Below are 26004 nucleotides of genomic sequence, written 5' to 3' on the forward strand. Positions count from 1 at the left end.
TTTCAGCTGCAAAATAGCCCTCAAACAGATATGGTTCTCTAGAGCACCTGTAATTCAAAAACATTACTGACAAATAAAGCTGAAAGTATTAATTTTATTTATAAGTGAAAAATTTCAGATGACTGCCCTGAAATCCAATTCTCCTGTTTCAAGAAAAATAGTGGAGCTATGTACTCTAATTACAGTGGGTCATAAAACTGAATTAAAGGAACAAGATACTGTTTTAGCTAATGATGCTTTTTAACTACCTCTCATGCCTTTCAAGTACTATGGCATTTACAGTTATGTATTTGCCACATTTTGTTTTCACACAACTGCTTTTTCCACTCAAGTTCAAAGGACGATCAACCCATTTAACTTAATCTATACTTCCACTAGAGGCATCAAATACTCATCTCAGCCTGTCCTCACAGATGCATCTCCTCGTGAAGAAAATCCAGACAATGTATGTCAGCAAGGTATCCTTTGCCAAGCCACAAAGACCACATCTCAGTAACTCTGAGATGCGGAACAACTCTGAGAAATGAAAATACTGGTGTCTACATATTTTACACCTGGATTCATCCATATTTCTCCAGTGCTTTGTCCATAGTTTATTGGAAAGATTTACTGAGGAAGAAGCTATATATCAGGTTGAAACATTCAATTGTTCTTCCTGTGATGGACTTCAGACTGGGAGACCTGCCCTTCCAACTCTTGGCTGCTCCCATAAACTACACTTTAAGCCCTGTCAAGATCCTGTTGCAGATCTGGGTCTCCCCAGATATACAGTTACCCGTGTTTCTATTTCCTATCTCACAAAGATGTCAGCCAAAAAAGGCTGATGGAGACACTTCCCCTGTCACTGGGCCTGCTGACAGCTCTGTTCATCGGGCTGCCAATTGAGGCATGACTGCAGTTACTTTTACTCTGATGTGGTGTAACGTACATCAGTTGTTACTACAAATACAGCCCCTTTCTTAAACCCCGTTTTTTATAAACTGCACACCTGTGCAAGTTCAGAAGAGCAAATCTGGGGACCCCATGGCAAGCAGCCCTGACTCCCAGACTCTATTTGAGTATCACACTCAAATATCACTGACTGAAACTGCAGCCACACACAGCACCTTTCTCTTTGTCTGTGTTTACTTTACACTAATCACTAAAACATCACAGCACAAAGTGTTATGCTATCTCTGTATCCATCTCAATATCTATAATTACTTTCTCTTTTGTAAAAACTAGGACAGGGAGTTGTAGCCCTCAAAGATTACAGATACCCATCTTCCTAAGCCTGACTAAGCCTAAACACACAACAATTATAAGATGGTAAACAGCAGTAATTGTACACTAAATGTCTTTTTAAAGAGCCAAATGTGCACTTAAAGTTTAACTCCCACTCACTGCTGCTCTAGAACAAACAGTAAATTAGTGAATACAAAACTAAAAAAAAAAAAAGGCAAAAAAAAAAAAAAAAAGCCCTGCAGCATGTTCCTCAGGCAGGAAGTAATTCTATTTCCCCATCTCTTTTTTTAAACCTTTGTAGACATAATGCAGGATAGTTTTGATAAAGCACTGCCTGCAGTAAAAGTATGTGATGATCTCACAATCCAAACTAAAGTGTGATAATTACCTGCATTAATGGAGAAGGGGATGCACAGAGAAATAAACAACCCTCACTCCGCAAAGAAGTGCAGCTGTATTCTGATTTATCAACAGTCAATTTATTACCATATGTGCTTTCAGACTGGGGGTTTTTATCTGCACCTGTATGTCTCAGTAAAGTGCAGATAGTTTCATGACCATTGCAAACAGTTAAGGCTTCCTCTTTTCACTGGAGCAGGTGGTGTGCACAGGGCAGAAAACCACTCAGCTACTTTTGTCCCACGTGCATCAAAACCAAGTCTGAGGTATCACTCCAGCCCCTTTCTCAGTGACATTACAAAGACTTAAGACACTGCACAAGTCTCATGATATATTTGCCTTTACTGGATTGTTTGAAGATTGCTTTGGGATTGTTTTGGGAAGGAGAATGGCAAGAATGAATACAGAAGTCAGTCCCTAGAAGCATGACTGAGATGACAGTGTACAAGTACAGGAATAAGGGATTCCCTAACTTCCTTCTGGAAGTGGCCACACCTGAGCACAGAGGAAGAACCTTGTCCTGCCAGGGGTACTTGACAGGCAGAGGACACCAGTTTCCAGAGCTGTTTGCCTTACCAATGAACATGTATAGGCAGAAGGAGGAAAGTAATTAAAACATCTTACAGAGTAATAAAATGTAGCTATGAAATGATAAAAGCTGATTGTTCTTGCAGCATGTTACTGTGTGACAGCTCTCCTGACACAAGCAGAGCTTGTGTGCACTAATGGCAGTGTCTGTGGTATACATGAAATATACTATAAATATTCCAGCATTCCCAAGAATGTCCCAAGTAAAAGAAGAACGTTTTAATACTGATACAGTTTTGCTTGGACATATGAAAGCTATTTGAAAGGTCTTTATGTATCTTCATAACTACAAGGCCCTAGAGGGTCTCAAAAGCCAAGTGTATACTCCAGTGTCCATTTTGCAAACACTTAGAGTGAGGCAGAGAGAGATCATCTGCCCAAAAGGTTCCACCCAAAGCAAGGCACCCTCTACTGGAACTGCACATCTACCCTACCCCCATTACACTGGTTGGTGCTGCTATTTATTTCCCAACATTTACTACTGCAATAATGTCAGAAGATAACAGGCCACATTACTCTGTGCCATGCAAATATGACAAATGGCTACAGAGGGATTCCACTGCAGTATAAAATCTGTAAGAACTGTCCTCACGTGAAGCATCACAGGACAGGGGAGAAAGGCAGAAGACATTCTGAAAACTTTGAGTTTTTCTGTTCTAGGAGTAAAACTTGAGCATTTGAAGCCTAAAATTCAAGGGTTAGATTATTTATTTTGTCCTGAAGCATACCATCACTTTGACTATAACAGTTAAGCAAATCAGCACCTGTCAAGTCTACTGAACTACTCTCTATTTAACCAAAATTTACATTTACTTCAGTCAGTTAATATAAGCCTTATCAGGTTAATGATAATTAGCACATTCACTAAGAGAAGTAACAGCAGTAGCAATGGTGTCAAAGAAGAGCTTTGTTGTAGTTTGGTCCCACCAGAGACTCCTATCTGATCTCACCTATCACCACGGCGACCCACTTACTCTGCTCTTAAACCAGACAAATTGCTGTGACAAGAAGCAGGCTTAGGGTAGCTTCCATTCACAGATCACTTTAAGTACTTTACAGGTCATGTGCTATTAAACTACTTGCTCTATCAATTTCTTTTGGCTTATCCAAGGCTAAACTGTTTTAATTGGAGGAGGAGGACTTATTTTGTATTTTGTTTTGCTTTCCTTTTTTTTATTTTTCTTCCCTTCCTGTTTTATTTTTACCATGAATAGTTGAGGGCTATTGGACCAAAAATAATATTAATCAACAAGGGAAAAAAAAACCAACTTTTGCTTTCCTTTGCTTCACATCTATTGCTGAAGTGTACTTTAACATAGGCAGACTTCTTTAAGCAAGTATCACTTGGAGCAATCAATAAGGCCACTTTTTGGTAACCTGTTTTAAAGGTAGCCCTTTAATGGCATTACTGGACACGTATAGTTTAGACTCTTCACACAGAAGATGCCCTCTTGCCTGCCAGTCAAGAACTTTAAAAGTTTAACAAGAATTGTCAAATTTCACATTGTTGTTTGCACATATGCACACTTTTTTTTTTACTCTCTTGAATTGCAGGGTCATAAGGGTATCATTTACAGTGCAAAGTAGTGTTTTAAGAAAACAGTTACTCAAAGTATAATTGCTGGGTTTTTTTCCCCCAACTTGAACTGATCATTTTCTTTTTCTCTTAAACTCATAACCATGAAGCCACATCATTAGTCCAAATTATTCTGAGAATAAGGCTAAAAGTTAATATACTTTGACAAAATCAGCCACTGCTTTAACAATAAAGGGAGTATTGTGTGATCCTTCACTTATCACTATTCTTAAATATTTGATATTAGATACGACCTGGAGAAAAATTAAATCCATAAATTGCACTGTGGCATATTCTATAGGCAGGCGAGAGACTTTAAAGAAGGTGAGACAGTGCTATAAACCAAAAGTCAAATCAGAAACTGAACCTTCATTTTAGATTCCTGGGCTTTTTAACGTTCAAGATAGACTGCAAACATTAGTTTAATATTCTCTGTTTTTGTGAGAGTACCTACAGAAGCAGAGACAATTTAATACAAGCTGAGTCGAACTGTAGTGAAGGTGATTCCAGGCTATGTTTTTAAGAAGATACTTGAAAGACTGGCAGAACAATCCAGTGCTCTGGTATTTTCACAAATTCAAAACAAGGAGATACTTAAGACTCTATTCACACACAAAAAAAGTAGAAAAAAGAAAAAATGGAGGGGAAAAATGGAGACTTAAATGTCTCTAAGTGGAAGAAACATTTCCCATTTCAACTTTAGCACTCTACTACTGACATACAATGAAAAAAGTACTTGTATATAACCCAGCCATGTCAGCAGCAAAATGAATCTCTGGGCTGTGCAATGATCTAAGAAAATCTGAATGGGCATATGGGAACAGCTCATTTTGCAAGACCTCCGAAACCAACCTACTGATAAACACCGGAGGGTGCCTGACTGCCTGAATACTCACAAGCTTATTTGTTGTTATTCTTATTCATTACTGAGTCATTATTATTATTTAAGTGCCGACAATGCACTTGTGAACCAGAACAGATGCAAAATATCCTGTGCTAATGAGAAAATCAAAGCCTTTCTCATATTAGCAATTTCATATTATAGGATCTCTTTATTTTTGCCAATAAAGCACAAAAGTAATTAATACAGCAATATTTTCTTATTGTTCATGAGTAAAGCAAGTAAAACTGCTCAGATTCCGCTTTGGCTCTCACCCCTACCAGCACAAAATACAAAAAAATACTATTGAAGAATTCCTATTAAGATAGCTGCCAAATAAAATACAACAAAAATCTCTCATAAAAAGCTGTTCTCTGTTTATTCAGAGATACAGTCAGTACTCCTCACTGAAAATGAACAGTGTGGCACTGCTCTTTCATATTTAAATACTTAAGCTGTGTCTTATTGCTGTAACCATACCACAGGATAGGTTTTTTACTGAAGGCTAGAAGGTGACACTAGTCCTCAGTGTATTACCAAACTGCGGGCCCATCCCTGAATAACAATTAGAATACATAACCAGCACACACTTTTCACCCCAAAAATTATGCTACTACACACATGAGGAATCTGACAAATACTTCCATTTAAATATCTGTGCACACAGAAGGTATCAGTTTTGGGAATTCTCTGATAGCAGTAAGGAATGTAGGCTGCTGCCATGTCCAGCTCCAGGATGGCACCCCCAGCAGTCCAGGTTTGATGTGAAAGAGGGTGGCTGCCTGCAAAGTCAACCTCCCCCAGTGCTGCTGGAGCTGTGTCTACTTCACACGACCACACATTTTGAGCAAGGTCACAGATACTAGAGCTGCTTCACTGTGTGTAGGTAATTCTGCAGCAGAGGATGCTTAAATTCAGCTGAGGAAGTTTCCAGTTGGGTTCAGTGTCCTGTATCTCAGCAAACCAACCTGTGCACACTGAGATGTGGCCCCAGAAACTCTACACCTGAGCAAACATTACTGCCCTTTTGAGGACCATTCTGAATCATGGGAATGGATATGACCAAATCACTTTCATGAGAAGTAAAGGGGTTTTCCCCCTCAATTTGAGTAAGGAACATGATTTAAGCACAAAATGACTCAGCTATGACTGCAGGGCTCAGCAGTGAGCACAGCACTGCTGCAGAGACACTGGCCAACGCTGAGCAGAGCTAAGCCTTGCTGTCACTTCTCCTAAAACAAAGCATGAAGAACAATACATGAATCTTATAGTCTTGTTCAAGAAGCTTGCTGGAGTCAGAGACAGGCCCAGTCCTGTGCTGGGAGTCAAATGGGTATAGTTCTGTGCAAACTCTTTGGCAACCCAAGCCCACACAAGCCCCCTTCCCACCCCAGTGCTCCCACTTGTGTCTGCAACCAAAGCTTGCAGGAGGATCCTTGACCTAGAGAGGAGCCTGACCACAAGTTTTATATCAAAACACTCCTACCAAATCAAAGTATGTGGGCAAAGCAGCCAAGATTTAAATGACAGAGCCAGTTAAACTAAAACATGCATCAACAAATAAAAATGTGAATGAAGTTTTGTCCTCAGCAAGTCCTCAGAAAGGGGAACTGAGATTCTCAGAAGCTGCCTTGACTAAAAAGGCAACTGAAAGAGCTGGATAGTTCAACACCAGAATCCAAGACAACCTTATGTTCAGAAGACCAATTCTGGCACTAAACACTTAATAGGATTAAATAAAAATGGCAAGATCTTTACATACAAGTAAGAAAACATCTATGGAAGGATCTACTGATACTACGTTTTGAAGGGCAATATGGAAAGAACTGCTAGGTATAACAGCAGCATCCTGTCAGTAGATGACATACACACACGTTTCAATAAAAGGAATAAAATAAACAAACAATAAATAAACCCCTCCACAACAGTGGATAAAAAATGACTACATTTGTAACTTTCCATTAAATACTAACTTAATAAAATCAACAACCATGCATCTGAACTAGAAGAGTGTTTTTAAAACCAGTGGAAGTGTGACAGATGAATGACAGTTGATCACAAGTGACAATTCACATTGAAGTCCAGAGGAATGCTCAGCCTTCATGTCCTCTTAAATCAGCCTTTGGTTAACACCCACTCATCGTTCAGTGCACACTCAGTGCCCACTGATAAGGCATACCCACAGTCAAGGGCTGAGGGTACTCCAATACCTGCTGATTTCTCACACACACACGTGGCCATGCTGCTACAAGCCATCACTCAGATTTTGGATAGTCACCCTTTGCCCACATCCCCATTTGTTCCTGGCTGGGTATGTTCTTGGTCAGAACCTTCATAGCCCCTGGTATTCTCCCTCCAAAGCTGTGACACATTCTTAACCACAACTCTGAGAACACACTGACATTATAATATACAAACATGTACAGAAGATATACACACTCAGACACACCAGGGGATAAAACAGACTAGGAGGAAATGAGGAACTTTATGTTACTGCCTTTTCTAATGAGATAGAAAGTGGCAGATGTAAAGATTTCATTCAACTGACAATCTCTTTTATGATATGAATGAACTACTAAAACAGATTTAATCCTTTATAAAATCAGATTATAAGAAGCAGACAAAATCACAAGTTTCTTCAATACGCCATCTTATCCAGTGTGACTAATGCATTATTTGTATGAAGTTAAAGTGGCGCGTTAGAAAGCTATGAAATAAATCAAATGCTCTACTTTATGTAATCTTAACAGACAGATCCCATTAGGATTCTACTATGCATAGCTGTTGGTTAAAATCATTGACCAGTATCCTTATAAATTAATCAACTGAGGTAATGCTAGCTTGGCTGTCATCATTTATTCCTAATCCACATTTAGAATTCAATTCAACTTTTCAAGCCCTTTAGAACAGGTTTATCAATTCTCTCACCCTTGCTTCAGACATCAACCTAGCCATTAATTGTTTACAAAAGACCCAGTACAATGGAACAGTATCTTTTTTGTTCCTTTTCTTTCCACAGACACCAGAGAACATATAGACACTGCGTTATAATTTGTTACAAAGATATTAAATCTTGACCAAACATTCTAGCCTGCTTCAGTTTTTGATGAGACCTTTTATCATTGAAATTGAATTTGCAGGCAGATTTTGTGAGTTTACACAAGTAAGAATCATTACAAAATCTAAAATAACCCTGATCTGGTTGAAGGGCAGCTAGCAGAGTATTTTTGGTTATAGATATATAGGAGGAAAAAAGCCTCCTAGATATCAGGTTATTTGTGGAGCTCTAATGTGTTTTCAAACATATAACTTCTGTGTTATGTCTGTGTATTTTATGCAGTTTCTAGTCATGTTTGTTAGATGTCTGCATGTCACGTACTGCAAGATTCATGAGCAGTCTACAACCAGGCAAAATTCTCACACAACAGCTTGTCTTGGGTAATGGGGAAAGAAACAGCAGACAGAAGTGACAGGGAAGTGTATTATTTATTATCCTGATGAGGATAACACCTAGTCATGGTCTACAATCCAAACATGCTCACTGTCCTGCTGACAGAGCTATGATTCTGAATGAGAATGAAACAGGTGTTTACCTACACAAATATCAAAACTCTCTTTAATGATATTCCCTTATCTATGATCCCTCCATGGCCCACTAAAAAAAGAGTCAGTTTGGGCAAGGACTCTTTAAAGAGAGAAGGAAGACTGAGCAGTAACAAAAACATTGCAATAGATTGCATAATATTTCTGGAGCTCTACCACAGAGTAGGTAAAGGTCATCTGCTCCCAAAATGAAATGAGAAAGAAAGGGAACTGTGGCTAAGTATGGTTTAGAGTTTACTAAATCAATGAAAAACTTCAACCAGCTGCAGTGGCCTCCAGCTTATCCCTCTAGTGCAAATTTACTGGCCCACAGACAACTATCAAAGCCACAAAGACAATGCTACCGAGCACGTACAACACTAATCATCTCCCTAATTGCCTAAAAAAGATGCACAGGATTTCAACAAAATTCAATCCCTTCTTCAAAGGCACATTGTTAATTTCATAACCAAATTCCACCAACATAGTCTATATGAAAATACTTCCTACTTTTTAGGGACATAAAGACCATTAATTGTTTTTGCTGCCTGTTTTCCCTTGAACCTTGAAAGAAAGGACCTTAGAATAAAATTTTGCCCTGCGTTCTTTTTTTGTCCAATCACAAGGATGTACTTTTCCTCGTGCTTGCTGAGCGCAACACAGTAATTTGTATCCCCAAGTGGTATAAATAGAAAATATGCTCAGTCTAATAACATATGTGAAGAAAACTCATGCCCAGGGTTAACCAACAAAGCAGCAGTGATCTGCTAGAAACAAAGGCAGCTGGCTCAAAGAGCAACAATGCTTCTGAAAAACTGTGGATGTACTATTCAGTGAACCATCCAAGAGATGACGTTTTCTTATGCTACAGCTGTATATACAAAGCTTTGCTATAAGATCTGGTAAATGACAAGTCCTCTGGAGTAACAGGATGGTTCTGTCTCCAAAAGGTCTGTGGCCTTCCTGCCCAGCTATACTAGCAGGGCAAATTACATGCAGTATACACACTACAAATAAATTCTGCCCTTCAGAAGAGCTCTTTGCTTTGATTATCTTCTCTTGCACTGCCCAAATCCCACCATTTCTCTTTACAGGCTTGCCTTCCCTCTGCTAATATATCTGCCTAGGTTTCTGTCTTCTTCTATCACTGTAAACATTCATAAACCTTAAGGGACTTAACCTCATCACACCCCCATGGAATAGGAAAATATACCCATCAGACTTGGCAAGCAGTGAAGTGGAACTCAGCTGTATTCCTGACCAACACTAAGTCCTTCTGCAAGTCACTTCTCTCTTCCCATTCCCCACTGTGTAAGGGGGAGTGATGACAATGACTTCTCTGAAAGTCTAACTGTAAAAATTGGAGATGCTACACTTCTCACTTCACAAAAGGAGGTAAAGCAGAGACAAATCATCATTGGTTGAAGGGTCTGTGGCTAGAAATATCACCCCATTTTTCTAAACATGTGTCTGAAATCATCAGCACAAATGTTGCATCCAACACAAGGATCTCTGTGCATCAGCTATGCCACAGACAATCAATACCATTTGCTTTTCTTGTGGGTAACACTGTACAAGCAAGCCAGTGAAGGACTATATAGGTAGAGTGAAGTTCAGAGTAGGAAAAATGTCAAAAGCAGCCCCCAGCTGACACCCAGGAAGATGAAAAAGTGAGCAGAAAGACCAGATAAAGGTAACTATACAGCTGGCCCTTCTCTCTCATGCTTTGCACCTGAACAAAAAAAAAAAAAAAAAAAAGGCAAATCACCACAGAAGTAAATACTATTGCCTCACTTTTGACAGATATCAAGTGACTTTCCAAAGGCAGTAAAGTAGCTAGCCACAGTACCAGCCAGAGAATTCATGTTCTGTTCCTAAAAGTATATACTCACCTTGCTTTCACAAACTTAAAAATGACAACAACCCTTTCCAGTATTACCAAATAAAAGCAATGCAACTTAGTTCCTTCTCCAAGCAACCACTAGCCCTCAGCCACTGGCTAATGCCTCAATTCCTTCACCAACCCCTCTTCAAAGGCTTGGTGAAGACAAATGGGCTTTCCAATATGCAACCAAGCAGAAAGCCATGAAAATCAAAAGGCTGCTTTTTGAGTAAATATGAGCTCCAAAGCCATTGTCCTATCCCACAGAGGGATCTAGGAAAATGCTTACTATGGCATATGCACAGTATTCTTCACAGTTCTGCCTCCCTGCTGACCACCAGCCCCAGGGCTCAGTCCACTTCCCATTACAATTGGCTTCACCACACCCACTGACTTGTATTGGAGCTCTTTCAGGGACCCTAACTAATGAGTTTTTAAACACTTGTAGACAGAGAAGATAATTCCTCATCATTATTCTTCATAGGAAACACCGGGAAGAATGTCACTCCATTGTTCTACAGGAAAGAAACTGGATGAAAAATCACCCCACATTGAAAAGAGCAGCCCAAAGTTTTCTTACATGAACTGGCTTGTCCCCAGGCTGTGGGGGTCTCACCTGAGAGTTCAGGACAGGGACCTAAAGCATGTGCAGCCTTCTGAAAGCATCGCTTACTCCAGCATCTCTGCAGACTAAGAGGTCTATAACCACCAAACATACAATGCTCCAAGACAGTCTTCTCAAATACAAGCGTGGCTACTGACAGCAGCACAGAAACAGACCCACCTAAACACCATTACTTCAGGATCTCAGTTTCCCTCATGACATGAGGCTGAAATAAACAGGAACGGGAGACCTTAATAATAGTTTATATTTAAAGCTTTGCTTTCTCTACTGACAGTAGTGTGCTCTTTTTCCTCACAAGAGAAATCTTGACCTAAACCGTAATAAAAGACAAAAAGAAGAACAAGCAGACTTATGTAACATACTGTTACACTCAGACATAAAAACATTCTAAGTAAAAACCATTCCATTATGAAGCCACCTTCTCAGCAGAGATCATAAGCCACCAAGGACTGCTCTGTTTTTACCCAGTGTCACTTTCAGGTGTCTATCATTTTGCAGGATGCAGATACTATCACCTATCAAAAGAGCTTACACTTGGATGTCCAAGAAAACTTTTGAGCGACAATTGAATCCTGCCAACAGTCCATGTAAATAAAGCACCAAATGGAAAAAGCACTAGTATCACTAGTAAGGCTTCTGCAGGTTTGAGCCCCAGGCACTGTCAATGTAGAGCTACAGAATTTACTCATTCCACAACATCATGTACACCCACAACATACAAAAATAGCTATTATAATACTTGTCAAAGGAATAACTCAGTGATTTTTAACTTGGTGCTCTATCTTGTTTTCTTCTTTGCTGGTTGTTAATACCCCACCCCTATAACTACATATAATTATGAGTGGGCTATTCATGTCTTACTATAACTGGTAGCACCATGCAGCATGTGAGTCAGGAATCTGAACTGCTGACTACAGCTCCTCACTAAACAACTCTTACACACCACACAGAGTAAATGGCATTCCCTATTCTCTGCTCCACCTACAAGGAAAATCAGCTTCTAGTTGTGGTATCATCTCCAACTCTCCTTAAAACACACCATCCCAAATTCCATGAAATAAGGACTCAATTATATGCTCCAGCAAAAAGGCACAGATCAACAGCTGAGGTCACAAGGAAAAAAAATATTTCAAGTGAGAGTTTTCTTCTCTCAGTGACTTAATTTGAATATATTAATAAAATATTATAAAAACATTATATGTAGTTTTACTAAAGAAACTACAGACTAGACCTTTGCTTAAAAGTCATAACAATTTATGTCGTTGATCCACTATGTACAAGTTGAGAAATAGTCTCTTCATGATAAAACACTTTGTAACAGCTGGGAAGTTAACTGCAGGAAGTTTTGGGTTATTCCCTTGCCTCAGCTCTCTTGCTCCACATTACTTTTTCAGCACTATGAGCCCAACCTTGTAAACCCATCAAACTGACTGCACTCAATAGCAGTCCTGTTGAAATTTAAGAGCAATATACAATTTTTATAAAGTTTCTTTGAGACTGGCCTCCAGTATAGTGTATTTGAAAACAAGCCCTCGAGCTCATTCCCCCACAATTTCCTCACAAAGAAAGATTTAACATCATACACCCTTAGTGAGAAACTTTGGTGAAACAACTGTCTCATTAGAAGTTATTCAAGATTGAGCTTAAAAACTACTGACACACACACTGCCATCCTTCCTCTCATTTTTTTAATCTCTACAGTCGTCCATTAGTCAGGAGTAATGTACCTTCTGACCTCTGACCAAAGCTATTAGAACAATTTAAACAAATATTTTGGTTACAAAGCATCAACACAGAACATTCAGTAACAATAAAAGGATGAAAGAGCTGTCTTTTAGAGTCACTGTTGTGACTTCCTGACCATGTTATATTATGGAAGGTTATACTAACTTGACATCTTACTTGATTTACTATCTTCTCTTTCAGTGCTTAAGAAAGAATTTCCAACATTGTGAAACCCAGAATTGTGGCACATTTTCAGTTTTTAGTGTTAATAGTTGAGTGATGGCTTTAGAAAATCCATTCTGCTAACTGCAATCAAGAGAAAAGATTCAAGCTTTCCCCTCCATTTTTCTTTTCTTTCCATAAAAGAAAGGCAGTAAATTTGAATTGGACAGGTTCAGAATTGGGCTCTGAGGAGTTTTTCCACATGCATAATATTAGGCATGTGCACACTGCATTGCTGATCCTGCTCATTAGAGAGTTGCTCCACATTTAAAGAAGTCAGCCTTTTGGCCAAAATGGGCAAATCAAGGGCCCTCTCAAGTCAACTGGGAGCACCTTCACTGGAATCACTGGCCATTGCTAGAGGAATACACAGTTTCTTTGTGGTATTTATTGACTATATACTTTTAACAAACATTCAAGTCCTTGACACAAAAAATTATTTCATTACCTCAAACTAAAGGCACAGGGAAAATACAGGATAGGGTCTATCTGTTTAGATGATTATCCTCAATGCTTAATGGGTTTAAGGCATAAAACACTTTCTACAATCCCTCTAGATTTTTTTTTAATGAGATTTAATATTTGCATTCTTTCTGACTGCCCAGTTATTGGTGAAATCATGTAAAGCTACTGTAGATTTCAGGGAAATAGATGGGTACTGTACAGGCAAAATTAACACCTGCTTTCATTACCAAATACATCAAGAACTGGGGTTTAGTCATTAGTAAAGCACATTGAGCATTTTTGGAGTGATCAAGAACCCAGTTTAGTGAAACTTAACTTGAAATCAGAGTGGTTTTAATAGGGTCTCTTGTGTGCTTAAAGCCACATACCTGTCTATGGGCTCTGCTAAATTAAGGCCCACACCACATGCTTTTTCCAAGTTTAGTGCAAATTTTATCCCATCTCGCCATGTTGGGCATTTTTCTTTATCTAGATAATAACAGAATTTGGGCCTTATAATACAAAAAAGCATCACAAACACCCCTTCCACAATGCTGGAGCATATTGTCTCAGTCCTAAGAAGCATAAAAAGACCAGCAGTGTCCATCCATTTTCTCAAAGATCATTTAGTGTATTTAAGTATTAACTTTACAGAAGGTCACATTTTCCACTCTAAATTATTTTGAAAATTCCAGGTTGCAGAAGTACTCTTGTCAGACAAAAGGAATAATTTTGCTTTACTGAAGGACCTGCATCATAGTACCATCTTTAACTAAAGAAGAAAACCCCAAACAATATAATTGGCATTCATGTACAGACTACTTAAATGCTCTGAAGTTCTGCCTGGCTTCAGAATAGCTGAACAGTATCTGAAGTATCTACTCTCCATCCCAATTTATATATTTTAAAAGGCATTAAATTCTTGAATGAATCATTAGGAAAACAATTCAAATGATGTTAAACTGATAGTAATTTTGTCTCATAGGATAGATGTGAGCTTAATGTTTGCAAACAGCCAAATTCTTTCAAGATTTACACTCCATGAAGTTCAATATCAGCCTGGGAGGAATTACTAAATCAGAATGTACTGCAAGTACAGGTTTTGGCCCAAGACTAATTTTGGTCTTCTTCAGCTGCTTGTTTTGACAGCATCTAATCCCCCTCACACACCCACCAGGAGCTGCACAATCCATCCATTTACACTTTCAAAGCAAATTGAAAATTAGACATTCTCAAATAATTACTCACGGATGTCTGTAATACAAATCCAAAAAGTAACTGCAATAAACTGTAATATTTCTTAGGGAAAAGAAAGGGGCAGGAGAAAAATCTTACAGAAATCCATTCAAAATGTGACTTTTTCCTACACTAATGCTCTCACCATCACCCCATAAAAATTAAAATAAGTAAAAATTAAATCTAACTCCCAAAGAGCTTACCTACTCTATTTCACACATCCCTATCAGAAACATAACACAGCTTCCACGTTTAGAAGACTTTTCATTTAGTGAGTTATTACAATCCCTGGTGAAAGAACAGTAACTGAGAAGGTCTTCTGCAGGGGCACAAGGCAGAGAGGGAAGCAGGAAGGTGGGTGAAGAGGGGGAAACAGCCAGGGCTGGAACTGAAACAGTTCACCTTTGTCTGGAGAGCAGGATCACCCCCTCCAGGTTGAGGACTATGCTGAAAGAGCGTGCTGCTGTGGCATGCAGAGCGTTTCTCCATTCACACACGAGAGGAACCTGGCCCACAGATGGCCTGTTCTCAGCTTTGTCAGCCACAAACAGACCTTTGAACTTTCTATTTATATAACAGTTTAGTGAGTTTAAGCCTCTTCCTGTATAACTGGCAGTTTGCTGGTTTTGCTGTAATTAGGCTACTTGTGATACATAATATAAAATAGGAAAAAAACAAGAGGCTTGTTTCTCTGCAGGAAGAAGTCTTCCTCCTTGAAACCACGCAGCAAAGATGACACTTTTACCAGTTCATCTTATTTCATCTTGCCAGGTTTTGATTTACATATCTCAATATGCATTTTTGTGCTAAGTATTTGCTCAATTTCTACTTTTTTAAAGATTAGAAGACTTAAAAATATTAATACCTATGACAATCAATATAATATAAACCAATAATTTTTCTGCCTTTGTTTGTGCTAGTGAGGAGTATATATTCCAGGGTGGCTGGGTCTTTGTTGGGTTTTGTTGTTTCCCAGCTGCTGATTAATGACACCACCTTACTCCATAAGCAGGTTCAAATCTAGCCACATGGTCCCAGGCCACAGCAAGATTTCATTTACTTGGTTACCACAGACAAGCATGGAAAGTGATTTAAAAGATGAAATTTGATTTTTAACAGCAAGTGGTCCCCTTGGTGCACACAGGCATTCAAGCTTTTCATTATATCCATCTCCCTTTCTTTCTCCCTCTTAGAATGGCTCATATTAAATGCAAGCCCAGGTGAACACTTCTTATTCATCCAGGAATCATAGCAGACTTGAGCTTTGGCCCATTCACCTCATCCTGAGTTTACATTTCCCTAATTTGTTTTGGGTATTTTTCAGTTTTTTTCAAGTCTGGCAAAACATCAACAAGGATATTCATGGCCTCATTTTACACATTTTACCCCAGCGTTACCACAAAACCCCACACCAACTCTCAGCTACCTTCCTAATCACATTTCTCAACAAAGGGTCAGTGAAACATCTCATTCTTGCACTACTGTGATCTCTCCTAATATGGGAAACTAAAGGGCTGATTCTGCAGTTTGTATCATCAAGACAAAGCTCCCACTAATCATCCGGAAGGCCAGGTGAGAATTTCAGCACATGTGCAGTGGCACTGCACGCTGTAACAATCACAGCTCTTGACAAAGTATGTTTCAAGAAGTGACACAAAAATGTACCTCCATTGGAGGTGGGGGGAAATTAACTGTATCTTTCCCATCAACGAGTAACTTTCACGAAGTCATTTCCTGGTATAAATGTAAGGCAAAGAAAGTTTACCTTTACATCTTTTCATCAGATTAAAAAAACCTGCTCAAGCTATAAATATTTTTTTAATGTATTTCTCAGGGTAACAATGTTTCTGTTGTACTTTGCATACAGATAATACAAACACCCACACACACAGTAGGCCTGAGCTTGCCTTCTTGGTGATTGCAGCACAGATTAGGAGAAGTTTTGGGTTTGCAAGGAATGCAGAAGAGGGTCCCTAATTGCCCTATAAATGCTTGTGAAACACGTTTTACAAAGGCCAGCTCACAGGCAGAAGGAGGACAGCTTCAAAATAAGAAGTAGCAATTCACACATCATGTTATACATACTTATTTGCAAATATTACATAGCAAGCACACCATATTGGATACACAGACAAAATTAATAAATCTTGATGGATGTGCATGCATATTCCTGGGTATGTGGTGATGATGTATGTATAACACATTACATACATACACGTGTTTGTGGACACAGGAGCTAAATTTAACTCTCTGTAAGCTATGCAACTACTTGTCAGAGACAAAAATATTTACATGTATAATAAAATACACATCACATTTGTGTAGACATGCAGATTATGTACCCACATCTTATATATGCACTTACATATACTAACTGGATTGCTAAAAGCTAAATGCAACTCGATCTCTCCAGTAAGTATGTGTGAACGCCTGTGCCACATTGACTGTTTCAAACAGTTTGATATCTGCTCAAACTCTCTAAGTAAAAATGTTCACTCCTGATGAACCTAAAACCACTAAAACCAATAAATTTCACAGTACAAAAAACAGCAAATAGAATTTTAGAATGAGAGGCAATATATTCATATTTTATGGAAAAACTGAAGCACGAGAGTTCCCTTCTTTCTGATGCACATCTCTAAATCCACATAAAATCATAGTCAAATGAAAGTAAGTTACTAAGCAAACATTAAAACTCAATACCTATAAATGCTTAGTATTTGAACTACACCCACATATTGGGTTGTAACAGCTTCTATTAAATTAATGTTACCCACATTATAAATTAGGCAAATTGTATGCAAATATTATTTGAGTGGTAATACAGTGGTTATCAGTTGTCTGCAAAATAAATTAGTGTAGCAGAGTAAAGATAGCATAATAGAAGCATAATATTTAATTGAGCACTAATTTTATTGTGATTATTACTTTTAAATAACAACAGCATGATTATTAAAAAGATGTAATACAATGGATTATGAGGAGCTGATAAAACATGCACATGATCCAAAACGCCTGCTTACAGATTAATATTGATATACTGTAATTTATGGTTGTGAGGATTTACTCCCAATTGCTGTAAAATGGAACGTGACAGGTATTTGGTTCTGATTACTAGGGATTTGCAAGTATAGCTGTTAGACCGTGTTTGGCAAAATGATAGTTATTAACAAGATATATTACCTTTTTCATAGACATACCTTTATATTATCAACAAAGTAAAGTAAACCCTCGGCAAAACACGAGGTCCAAATGCACATACATGCACACATGTATATAATCTCTGTGGCATTTAGAGATTAGGATCACAAATACAGTATTTTAGTCTCATTCTTCCTTGGCAAACTGCACTCCAGCCTAAAAGCATTTAACAAAGCAGCACCCAACCTCCGAATTTCCCCATGCACAGTTAAGGAATTATATTCGCTAAATTGAAAAGTAAAGAAAGAGCCAATAAAACCAGCCAAAGAATAAGCATAATCTTATTAACCAACCACAGACGTGACTAAATACCTATCCAAATTCTAACTTTCCCAGCTACTTATCACCCATCAAAAAATTCCTGAACATTCACTTTCATAACAAGTTTACAATGCATTTAAACAGATGCACCGACCTTTTTAAGGTGTGCACCTATTTACAGGGGAATATAAACCTATATTTCCATTCTTAAAATAAATGGAAATAAAGGAAAGAAAAATGAGGCAGAGACGGGCAGGAAAAAGAAGACCTGTTATAATATCACGGATACTGATCTTCCCACTTCCAAAACTAACTTCAATAACGCTTCATCTAGAATAGGAAACCATCAAAACCAGCACCAGAAGCCCCCACACCGATCAGAGCTACAGCCGAACTGTGCCACACAGCGAAACTACAGTTGCGGTTCTCCCCGTGAAAGGAACATTGTCAGTGACAGCAGTAAACACAACATTAGCAAAGCCGCGATCCCGGGGAACATCGCCGCCCCTGCTCGGGAGGGGGCTGCCAGCGCTGATCGCAGCCGGCACCCGGCACCTCTCGGCGCTGCCCTGCGGGCCAACTTCGCCCCCCGCCGCCGCGCTCCGAGCGCTGCTGCCCGGCCGCGGAGCGCGGCTGGAGCCGGCCGGCACCGGCTGCCCCGGCCGGCCCCGCCGCCCGCGGGCGCAGCGCGGACCCGCTCCCCGCTGGCACCGGGCGCTGCGCCCCTCAACAAAGGCTACGGCACCGGGGGAGCGAGCAGGGAAGGGTAGGAAGGAAGCAGCTGGAAGGAGAGGGGTGGAGAGACGGGGAGGGGAGGTGGTGCGGGGGGGGGGGGGGGGAGAAACCAAAACCAAAAAAAAAAATCCCACCACCCGAAAAAAAACCTACCACTGCTGCTCTAAGTCCCAGTCCCTGAAAAAGTCGAATAGGTCCATAACGATGTGGTGGGGAGACTCAGAGAAGTGGTGCCCCCTCCCCGCCCCGCGGAGCCGAGCCGGCGCGGCTATTGCTGGCCGGCCCGCATGGGCAGCGGCGCCGCGGGGAGCGGCGGCCGCCGCGGGGCCGCGCGGAGCCGCCCGGGGTGGCGGAGCGCCGCCGCCGCCGCCAGCAGCGCGGCGCGGCTGTGCCCGGCTGGGAGAGGCAGCACCGCGGCGGCGGCGGCCCGGCGCACACACACACAGACGGGCGGGCAGGCTGCCTCGCACACCGCGAGGGGAGGAGCCGGGGCGGCCCGAAGCCGCGGCATGGAGCCGCCGCGGCAGCACCGCCGGGATCCGGCGGAGCCGCGAGCCCCCGCCGGGAGCGCGGGGAAGTTTAGCTGGGAGGAGGAACTGCGGGGACGCGGGGAGCGGCGCGGCTTCGAGCCTGCGGGAGACCTCGAGAGGCCTGGCTGGGGTCAGAGAGGGGGAGAGGGAAGGGAGAATAGGGGAGAGAATTAAAGAGGGGGAAAAAAAAAAATAAAAGGCACACACACAAAACCAGGCACCTATAATCCTATCATTTAATTGCCAAAGCCAGCTCCTGCTGGCTGTGTGGACAAACCTGCCTGCACGGACATGGCAAGGCCAGAGCTCCGGGTCAGCTGCACTGGGAGATGCAGGATGGCAGGCAAGGGTCAGAGCAGAGTCAGGCTCGGGCAGCCCAGGAAGGCTGGATGAAAAAGGCCCTCATGAAGTCTGGATCCAGGGGAGCACCCCGCTCTCCCACTGGGATGATGATACTTCCCACTTGCCCTGTGATGAGCAGTGGCACAGCTCAGCTACAGGCATCAGTCAGGACATTGGTCAAGGGCATCCCAGAGCCCCCTGTAGAGCCCACACCACTCCCCCACCAATCCCAGGGAGAAGCCAAAGACAAATCCCAGGCTGCACCTACACATAATCAGAAAGGGGCCCACTGCTCCCTATATCCCCTAAATGAAATTATTCCCTACCCAGATTCACACTTTCATGTCTGGATTGCCTTCTTAACAGTAACCAATATCTTACGACTTTTCACATCCATTTTATATTTATAATACTTCAAATATGTATACCCACTGAACAAACAAGTGCATACATTGTTTTTGCAAAGACAAGACCAAAACCATCTTAATTTTTACGCCAGTCTTCCACAGAGGACTTCCACTCCCTGAATGTCTCTGCATGCCAGCAAGTCTTGAGGACTTGGTGAACTTTGAAATGGCCCTTATTTTGGTGAGGTCCTGTCTCCACAGCTGTGTCCCAGCCCCAGGAGACTCAACACAGCTGGTCACAGCAGCCAGTTCTGCCACCACAGACAAGGCTCCAGTAAACCTTCTGGTAGAAACATCAGGTGCACACAGCATTTCCTTTCTTGCATCTGTTTTCACCACTGACTCAAACACACTACTATGGCCCTAAAGCTTTAAAATATCATGAGTTTGGCCCCTCTCTCTACTTATTTTAGCATCATTGTTGGTTTTAAAGGCGCCATTCAAAATCCTAATTTGTGGCCAATACTTTAGACCAACATGGGAGGTGGAGTCACATTTTCAAAATTTCACATTTCTCCAAACACAAGTACAGAGAGTTTTTTTTAACAAACAATCACTATTAATAAAACTAAAAGCTTAGTCTGTCACCTAATCACTTACATTCAATATCTTGCCCATTTTCAGTACATCAAACTTCAACCATTAAAGTCAAACAACTTACTAAAAGCACTGGGACTCACAAAAGGGGGCAGTTCTGCTTCCTGCTTTCTCAGAGGGTCTTTTGGCTGCCAGCTGGTCACCCTTGCACCAAAGCAGTCTGCAAGAGGCCAAGGGCTCTTACCCAACAGAAAGAAAAATCACTTCCCAGGTATAAGCACCTTCACTTTCTAAAAGCAAACCCTTTCCAATTTTTCAGAAACTAGCAAAAGATACACAGAACAGATCCTGAAAAGGCTTTCAGAACTCATTCCAGCAAAGGAGTGGGAGATCCTTCATCACCAAGCAAACCTGCTGTCCCCCATGACATGCAATAATAGCAGAGGCAATGGATCTCCTCAGCAGTTGCATGTTTGGCACCTGCAGCTCCCCAAGCACCCTCTGCCCTCAGGTCTGTGACAGAGTTTGTGAATGAAGCAGCTTTTTACTGTCAGTTTCAAATAGCTTCTTGCAGTCAGTTTCAAACCCTCAAGGATGCACTTGAGTGTCACCACTGGGGACAACCAGACCATGCTCCTCTGTGTGCTGGACACACATCTGCTCCCGCAGGGCTGGAGGGACAGGGCTGTGCCCAGCCCTGTCCCCGGGGACACGGCAGCCACGCTTGGCTACACATGACCTGGACACAGCAGCGGAGCACGAGCTGGCCCGCTCACCGAGGGCTGGCCCACAGGAGCCAAGGGCTGTGGGGACATGTTGGGGTGTAGCCGCTCCCCAGTGCCCGGCCGCCGGCAGGAGATCCAGCACCCCCTCCAAGGGCCAGCTCAGGGCCAAACGCAGCCATGAGGCTGTCCCAGCTCCGGCTGCACACACCAAAGGGTTCATTTACCCAACTGCCAGGAACAGAAAATTCAGCTGCCCTCAGCGTGACCTCTTTTACGCTTACAGTGGAAAATACAACTGCGGTTCCCAGCACCTGCAACAGCTCAGAACGGGGATAAATAAGATCAGCAAGGCCTCCTGGCCCTGCGGCCGGCTACAAAGGGGAGTGCTGGCTCAGCAGGGTCCCACAAGGCTGCAGGCAGGAGCCCTGCTGCCATTGCAGCGGCCCTGCCCTGCGCCAGCCGCCCTGCCCGGCCTGCTCGACAAGCCCAGAGCCGGCTTCCTGGCCAGATGCTCCTCCGGGGTGGCTTGGGCAGTTGTCTTCATTTAGGGAGAAGTTGTCCTCCATTAGACGAGTCCTGCCTCCTGCCTGAGTGTCCCTCTGATGAAGGCACAAATGCCTAGACCCCTCTGGTGGCTGCTGTGGCTGAGGCGTGGGTGGACTCACAGCTGAAAACACTGCAGCTATTGGAGCACCAAAACCAGTCAATCTTCCCACCTCCTTCATCAGGTTCAGCAAACAGTGGAGAAGAGTTTGAAGCAGGGAAGGGACATCCTAGCCTCATCCTTTCTCTTTCAAACTTACCTACATCCCTTGATAGTCTCCTTACCCAAAGTATTTTTGCAATCTGTCTGCAAAGGAACATACAAAGACAATGAGGAAAGTGTGAACCAGTAACAAGGACCTGTGTAGTGCTCCAAAAGCCAGGGTGCAGCTGCCACCACCTGCCCCAATGTCCCTGTTCCTGAAGGAGGAGAGATAAGACTATCCATAGTGGGTCAGGTGAGACAGGCTGAGGCCAGCAGCCCACAGCCACAGAGGCACAAGTTAACTGAACTGCACCCCTTGTGAGACAGCACAGAAACCTTTGCTGCTGAGAACACTCCATTTTATCCAAAGAAAAGCTTATTTTCCCCCAAAACAAGAATAATGAAATCACAGTTTTCTATCCAGAAAATGTTAATGGAAAATTTGTGCCCAGCTATGAATACAGATTGGAGATATTTGGATTTCTGAGGAAAGGAAGGTCAAGTCATTTTCACAGTGTGAAAAATGAAGCTAACAGAGTTCATATTTCTCTGTGAAGCAATGATTGATTTTTCTTTCTGTGCCTCATTCATACAGCACTAAACATCTATAGAGAACAAACTTACACCTTAGATAAAGCACACAGATTACATTAATACATTGAAAATTAAGTTAATATTAGCATCTATTTGAAGGTAGGCACAAGAATATTTAGTTCAGCTCTGTGAGAACAGGCAGGAGTTGGCACAAATCTTATGTATCCTAAAGCTGCCATATCACAAAAAAAATAATCAATGAGATGTGCATACGTAAAGTAGGAACCCATCATGTTCTGCCTCTATGGCTAAATCTCCTCTTTGGAAGTACATAAGCATTTTAGTTACTTAAAGGATGTTGTTACTCATTTTCAAGTGTGTATGTATAGGCAATCTTTATTTTCTTACCATCTTAATTGTAATTATCAACTCTGCGCTGCCTGAGCAATTCATTTAACCGTGCAGAACTATTCTTATTAGAGTTGCTACTCCTATTTTATGAAACAAGATTAATTTAAAACAATAATCACTTCTAGAAATATATTGATAATGTATTCTTGCTGTAAGTAGTGGGAATGCTTTCATGTCCTATTGAATAATCCTTCCTTCAGTAAGTTTCTCTAGACTCCTTTAGGAAACATGGCATTTTTGTTATAGTTATAGTTCATAATGTCAAGCTCTTACATATCTTATGTTAGGATGTGTCCACAGCTACCTGCCAGGACACACTGAATTTCACCACACTCTGATCCTATGAGGCTCACAGGGGCTATCATAAGGTCCCACAATGATTAGATGTGAATTGGCCCTAGGGGTTTTCAACTCCCTGTTTTGGTACCTCTCTGTTTCTCAACCATGTGCCACCAAAAGCCCCAGGAATGCCATTCAGGTGGTGAGAAAATCCTCCCTGATACAGGTTACAAATTAATGCTTTCAAGAGACACACATTGATAACTATGCAGTCGTGCTAGAAGTGTGTTGATGACCCTACCTGACCAAGGCACAGCTCCACTCGATGTTTTGCCACTGTCAGAAAAATGAAGGGGAAAAAAGACAACAGCAATAAGATTCCTATTTATTGCCATCAAACAGCACAGCTCTTAAAACACTGTCAGGATAGTCTGAACTTTCAAAACCAGACAAGACAGAGACTGTAGTCAAATGCTCCAATAAAGTAACTTCAGAAACAAGTAACCAAAAAGATCCACTGGAAAGCAGATGCAAATCAGCTGTGAAAAGCAAAGGGAGAATTACAGAACTAGAAATTTGGAGGGCACCACTGGCCAAAAGTACAGAGGCTTTATGAGGAAAAAATCAAAACCAACTTGACTTTCAAGTAGACATTTCATTAATTAATTAGAATCATAACAGTTTGATCTTTCTCTGCCATCCATCCCCATCCTTTTCCTTTCTTTTTTTCTTGTTTTGATGTTTATGACCAATGCTTTGTTTTGCAGGATTTAAAGCAGCTGGCAATCTTCTTCTAAGATTTAAGGAACAAAACTTTATGTCATGATTACCAACTGATTTTGAACAATGGGTCATAGAGAGTAGTTGAAGGGTTGGCCATGTGTTGCAATCCTTCCCTCTAACCAAACCAGTTGCTTAGACCTTTAGCATGGCTCTCACCATCTCCTGGCCTGGCACACAGAAACAATCCCTGTAGTAGCTTTAACCAGTTGCAGAACCATGTGTTCCCTATGAGTGGAACTAAAGGTTGGTACCAAATCAACTTTGAAACACAAACACAGCCAGAAATTTGAAGTGCAAAAGCATGGTAAAAAGGCTTTTCACATCAAGTTTCCTTCTTTCTGCCATGTTGCTTTCAAAAGCAGAAGCACTTTACAGCAATGATGTCTATACATAAGCTGCTGAAGTACTGTCTTGTCTTCAGTGATTTTTATGATGATATTCTCTAAAGCACTTTACAGAAATGTAACACTAGGCAAAGCTTCATTTTTATGAAGGATACAAAAAGAATAATATATGGCACATAGCATTAGCACTGAGGTGGAATATCAAACAATAAAAGCTGATCTTGTTTCCTTTCTCTTTTCCCCCTTTCTTCTTTTATTCTGTTAAGATCACTCTGTTATGTTCATAATTTTAAACCTCAATTTTCTGGTCACCCTATGTTAGGAAAATAAGACTTCCTTGTCTTCTATGAACATTAGAACATGGTATCTCTAACAAACATATTCAGATCAGATTCTGTAGCTATTCAGGATTAACTAATATAATTCAAGAAACAGCTTTGGTATTTGTCTAGATGTTTAATACCAAACAAAGGAATTTGATGATAAATACATAATACTAAAAAGTCCAAACACTATCCACATATATAAATTAGTCCATGTGTAATAGTGAAGAGGCTAGACAAAACTGAAACTCATAAGAAGATACTTCCCCCCAAGAAGAAGCTGATAAATACTTACTGTTTCTTTTCTAGTAAAAAAAACCCAATTATATAAAATTAATTGCAATGCCCTTGCGTTTTCACAAATATATTCGTTGCTGTTTTGTTCACAAATTTGATAGATTTCATAGTGTTTTTGGAGCATTTTACATGTGCATTGGGGGCAGGCAAAGGGGAGGCATTAGGCTTGAGTCAGTTGTGAGAAAAACAGAAGTGTCAGCTTTCCATGGGGAGACACAGCCCATGGACACAGCATCCTCCAAATATTATGACTATTAATGGATAGATCCCAAGGACAAGTTACATTCTAGTTTGCTATGATGTGACAAAAGTTATGGTATAGAATACACCTGTAAGCTATATGCCCACATATCCATTTGACAAACTCAAGCACTGCCTGACCATCAATGGTTGTGGGTGTTCATACACCCCCAGCTTCTTATAAGAAACAAAATCTAGTTCTGATTTAGTAGACAAGTGCATAGAACTCCCCATTTGCACTCCTCCCAAGTCCTGGAGGACCTGGTGAACTGGTACTCAATACAGAAATAGCATCAGGATTAGAGCATCTGAGATGGTCCGTCAAAGGCCTTTGAGAGGTTTTGGAAAGGTTCTGCTAAGAACAGTGCAAGACCATTGCAGCAATTTCTTTTCATTCAAGAGATGAATGTCTGGCATATTTATTTCATAAAGTGAGAACCAGTATCCCAAACAAATAGCTAGAATGAGTATTATTCAGTCTTTTTCCTGGCAACCAGCTTAAACGACCATGTCTTGCTTTTCTGGGAAACCTGCCAGGTGAGCTTTGAAGGGATTGTAGTGCTGACGGCAGAGTCTGGAGGGCTCGTTCCACGCGCTAACCAGAGGTCTGCTAAAATAATCAGGAGGAGGAGGCAAGGCCTTCATCCTGCACAAGAGGAGAGGGCTGGAGCATAATGGCATTGCCGCAGGGAAACCAAGAAGGCTGTTAAGCTCACTGGGGCATGGACTGTCTTTTACCATGTGTTTGCACAGCTCTAGCACTGAGGCACCCCAGAGTAAAGTCTTTAAAAGTGGTTAAATGACTTATGCTCTTAAAATCTAGTTCCAAAAGCAAGTAGTATAACTTCCATTTACTCCCCTCATTGGGTCTGGGGTGCAATTCCACTCCCACTTGCCTTTTTTTCCCCTCATTCCTGAGAAAAA

The 26004-nt window shown here is 41.2% G+C and overlaps 1 protein-coding gene across 1 annotated transcript in view; it reads right to left on the reverse strand.

Moving 5' to 3' along the window:
* AFF2 (ALF transcription elongation factor 2) overlaps positions 1-18899 on the reverse strand; it is a 332507-nt gene extending 313608 nt beyond the window's left edge. Inside the window, exon 1 of the mRNA XM_021547866.2 lies at positions 18734-18899. Within this exon, the coding sequence (XP_021403541.2) occupies positions 18734-18780 (47 nt within the window). The 5' untranslated portion in view covers positions 18781-18899. The remainder of the gene's footprint in view (positions 1-18733) is intronic.
* Positions 18900-26004: the final 7105 nt, after the last annotated feature.

This window comes from Lonchura striata, chromosome 14 (genome assembly GCF_046129695.1).
Source record: "Lonchura striata isolate bLonStr1 chromosome 14, bLonStr1.mat, whole genome shotgun sequence".
Classification (NCBI taxonomy): Eukaryota; Metazoa; Chordata; class Aves; order Passeriformes; family Estrildidae; genus Lonchura; species Lonchura striata.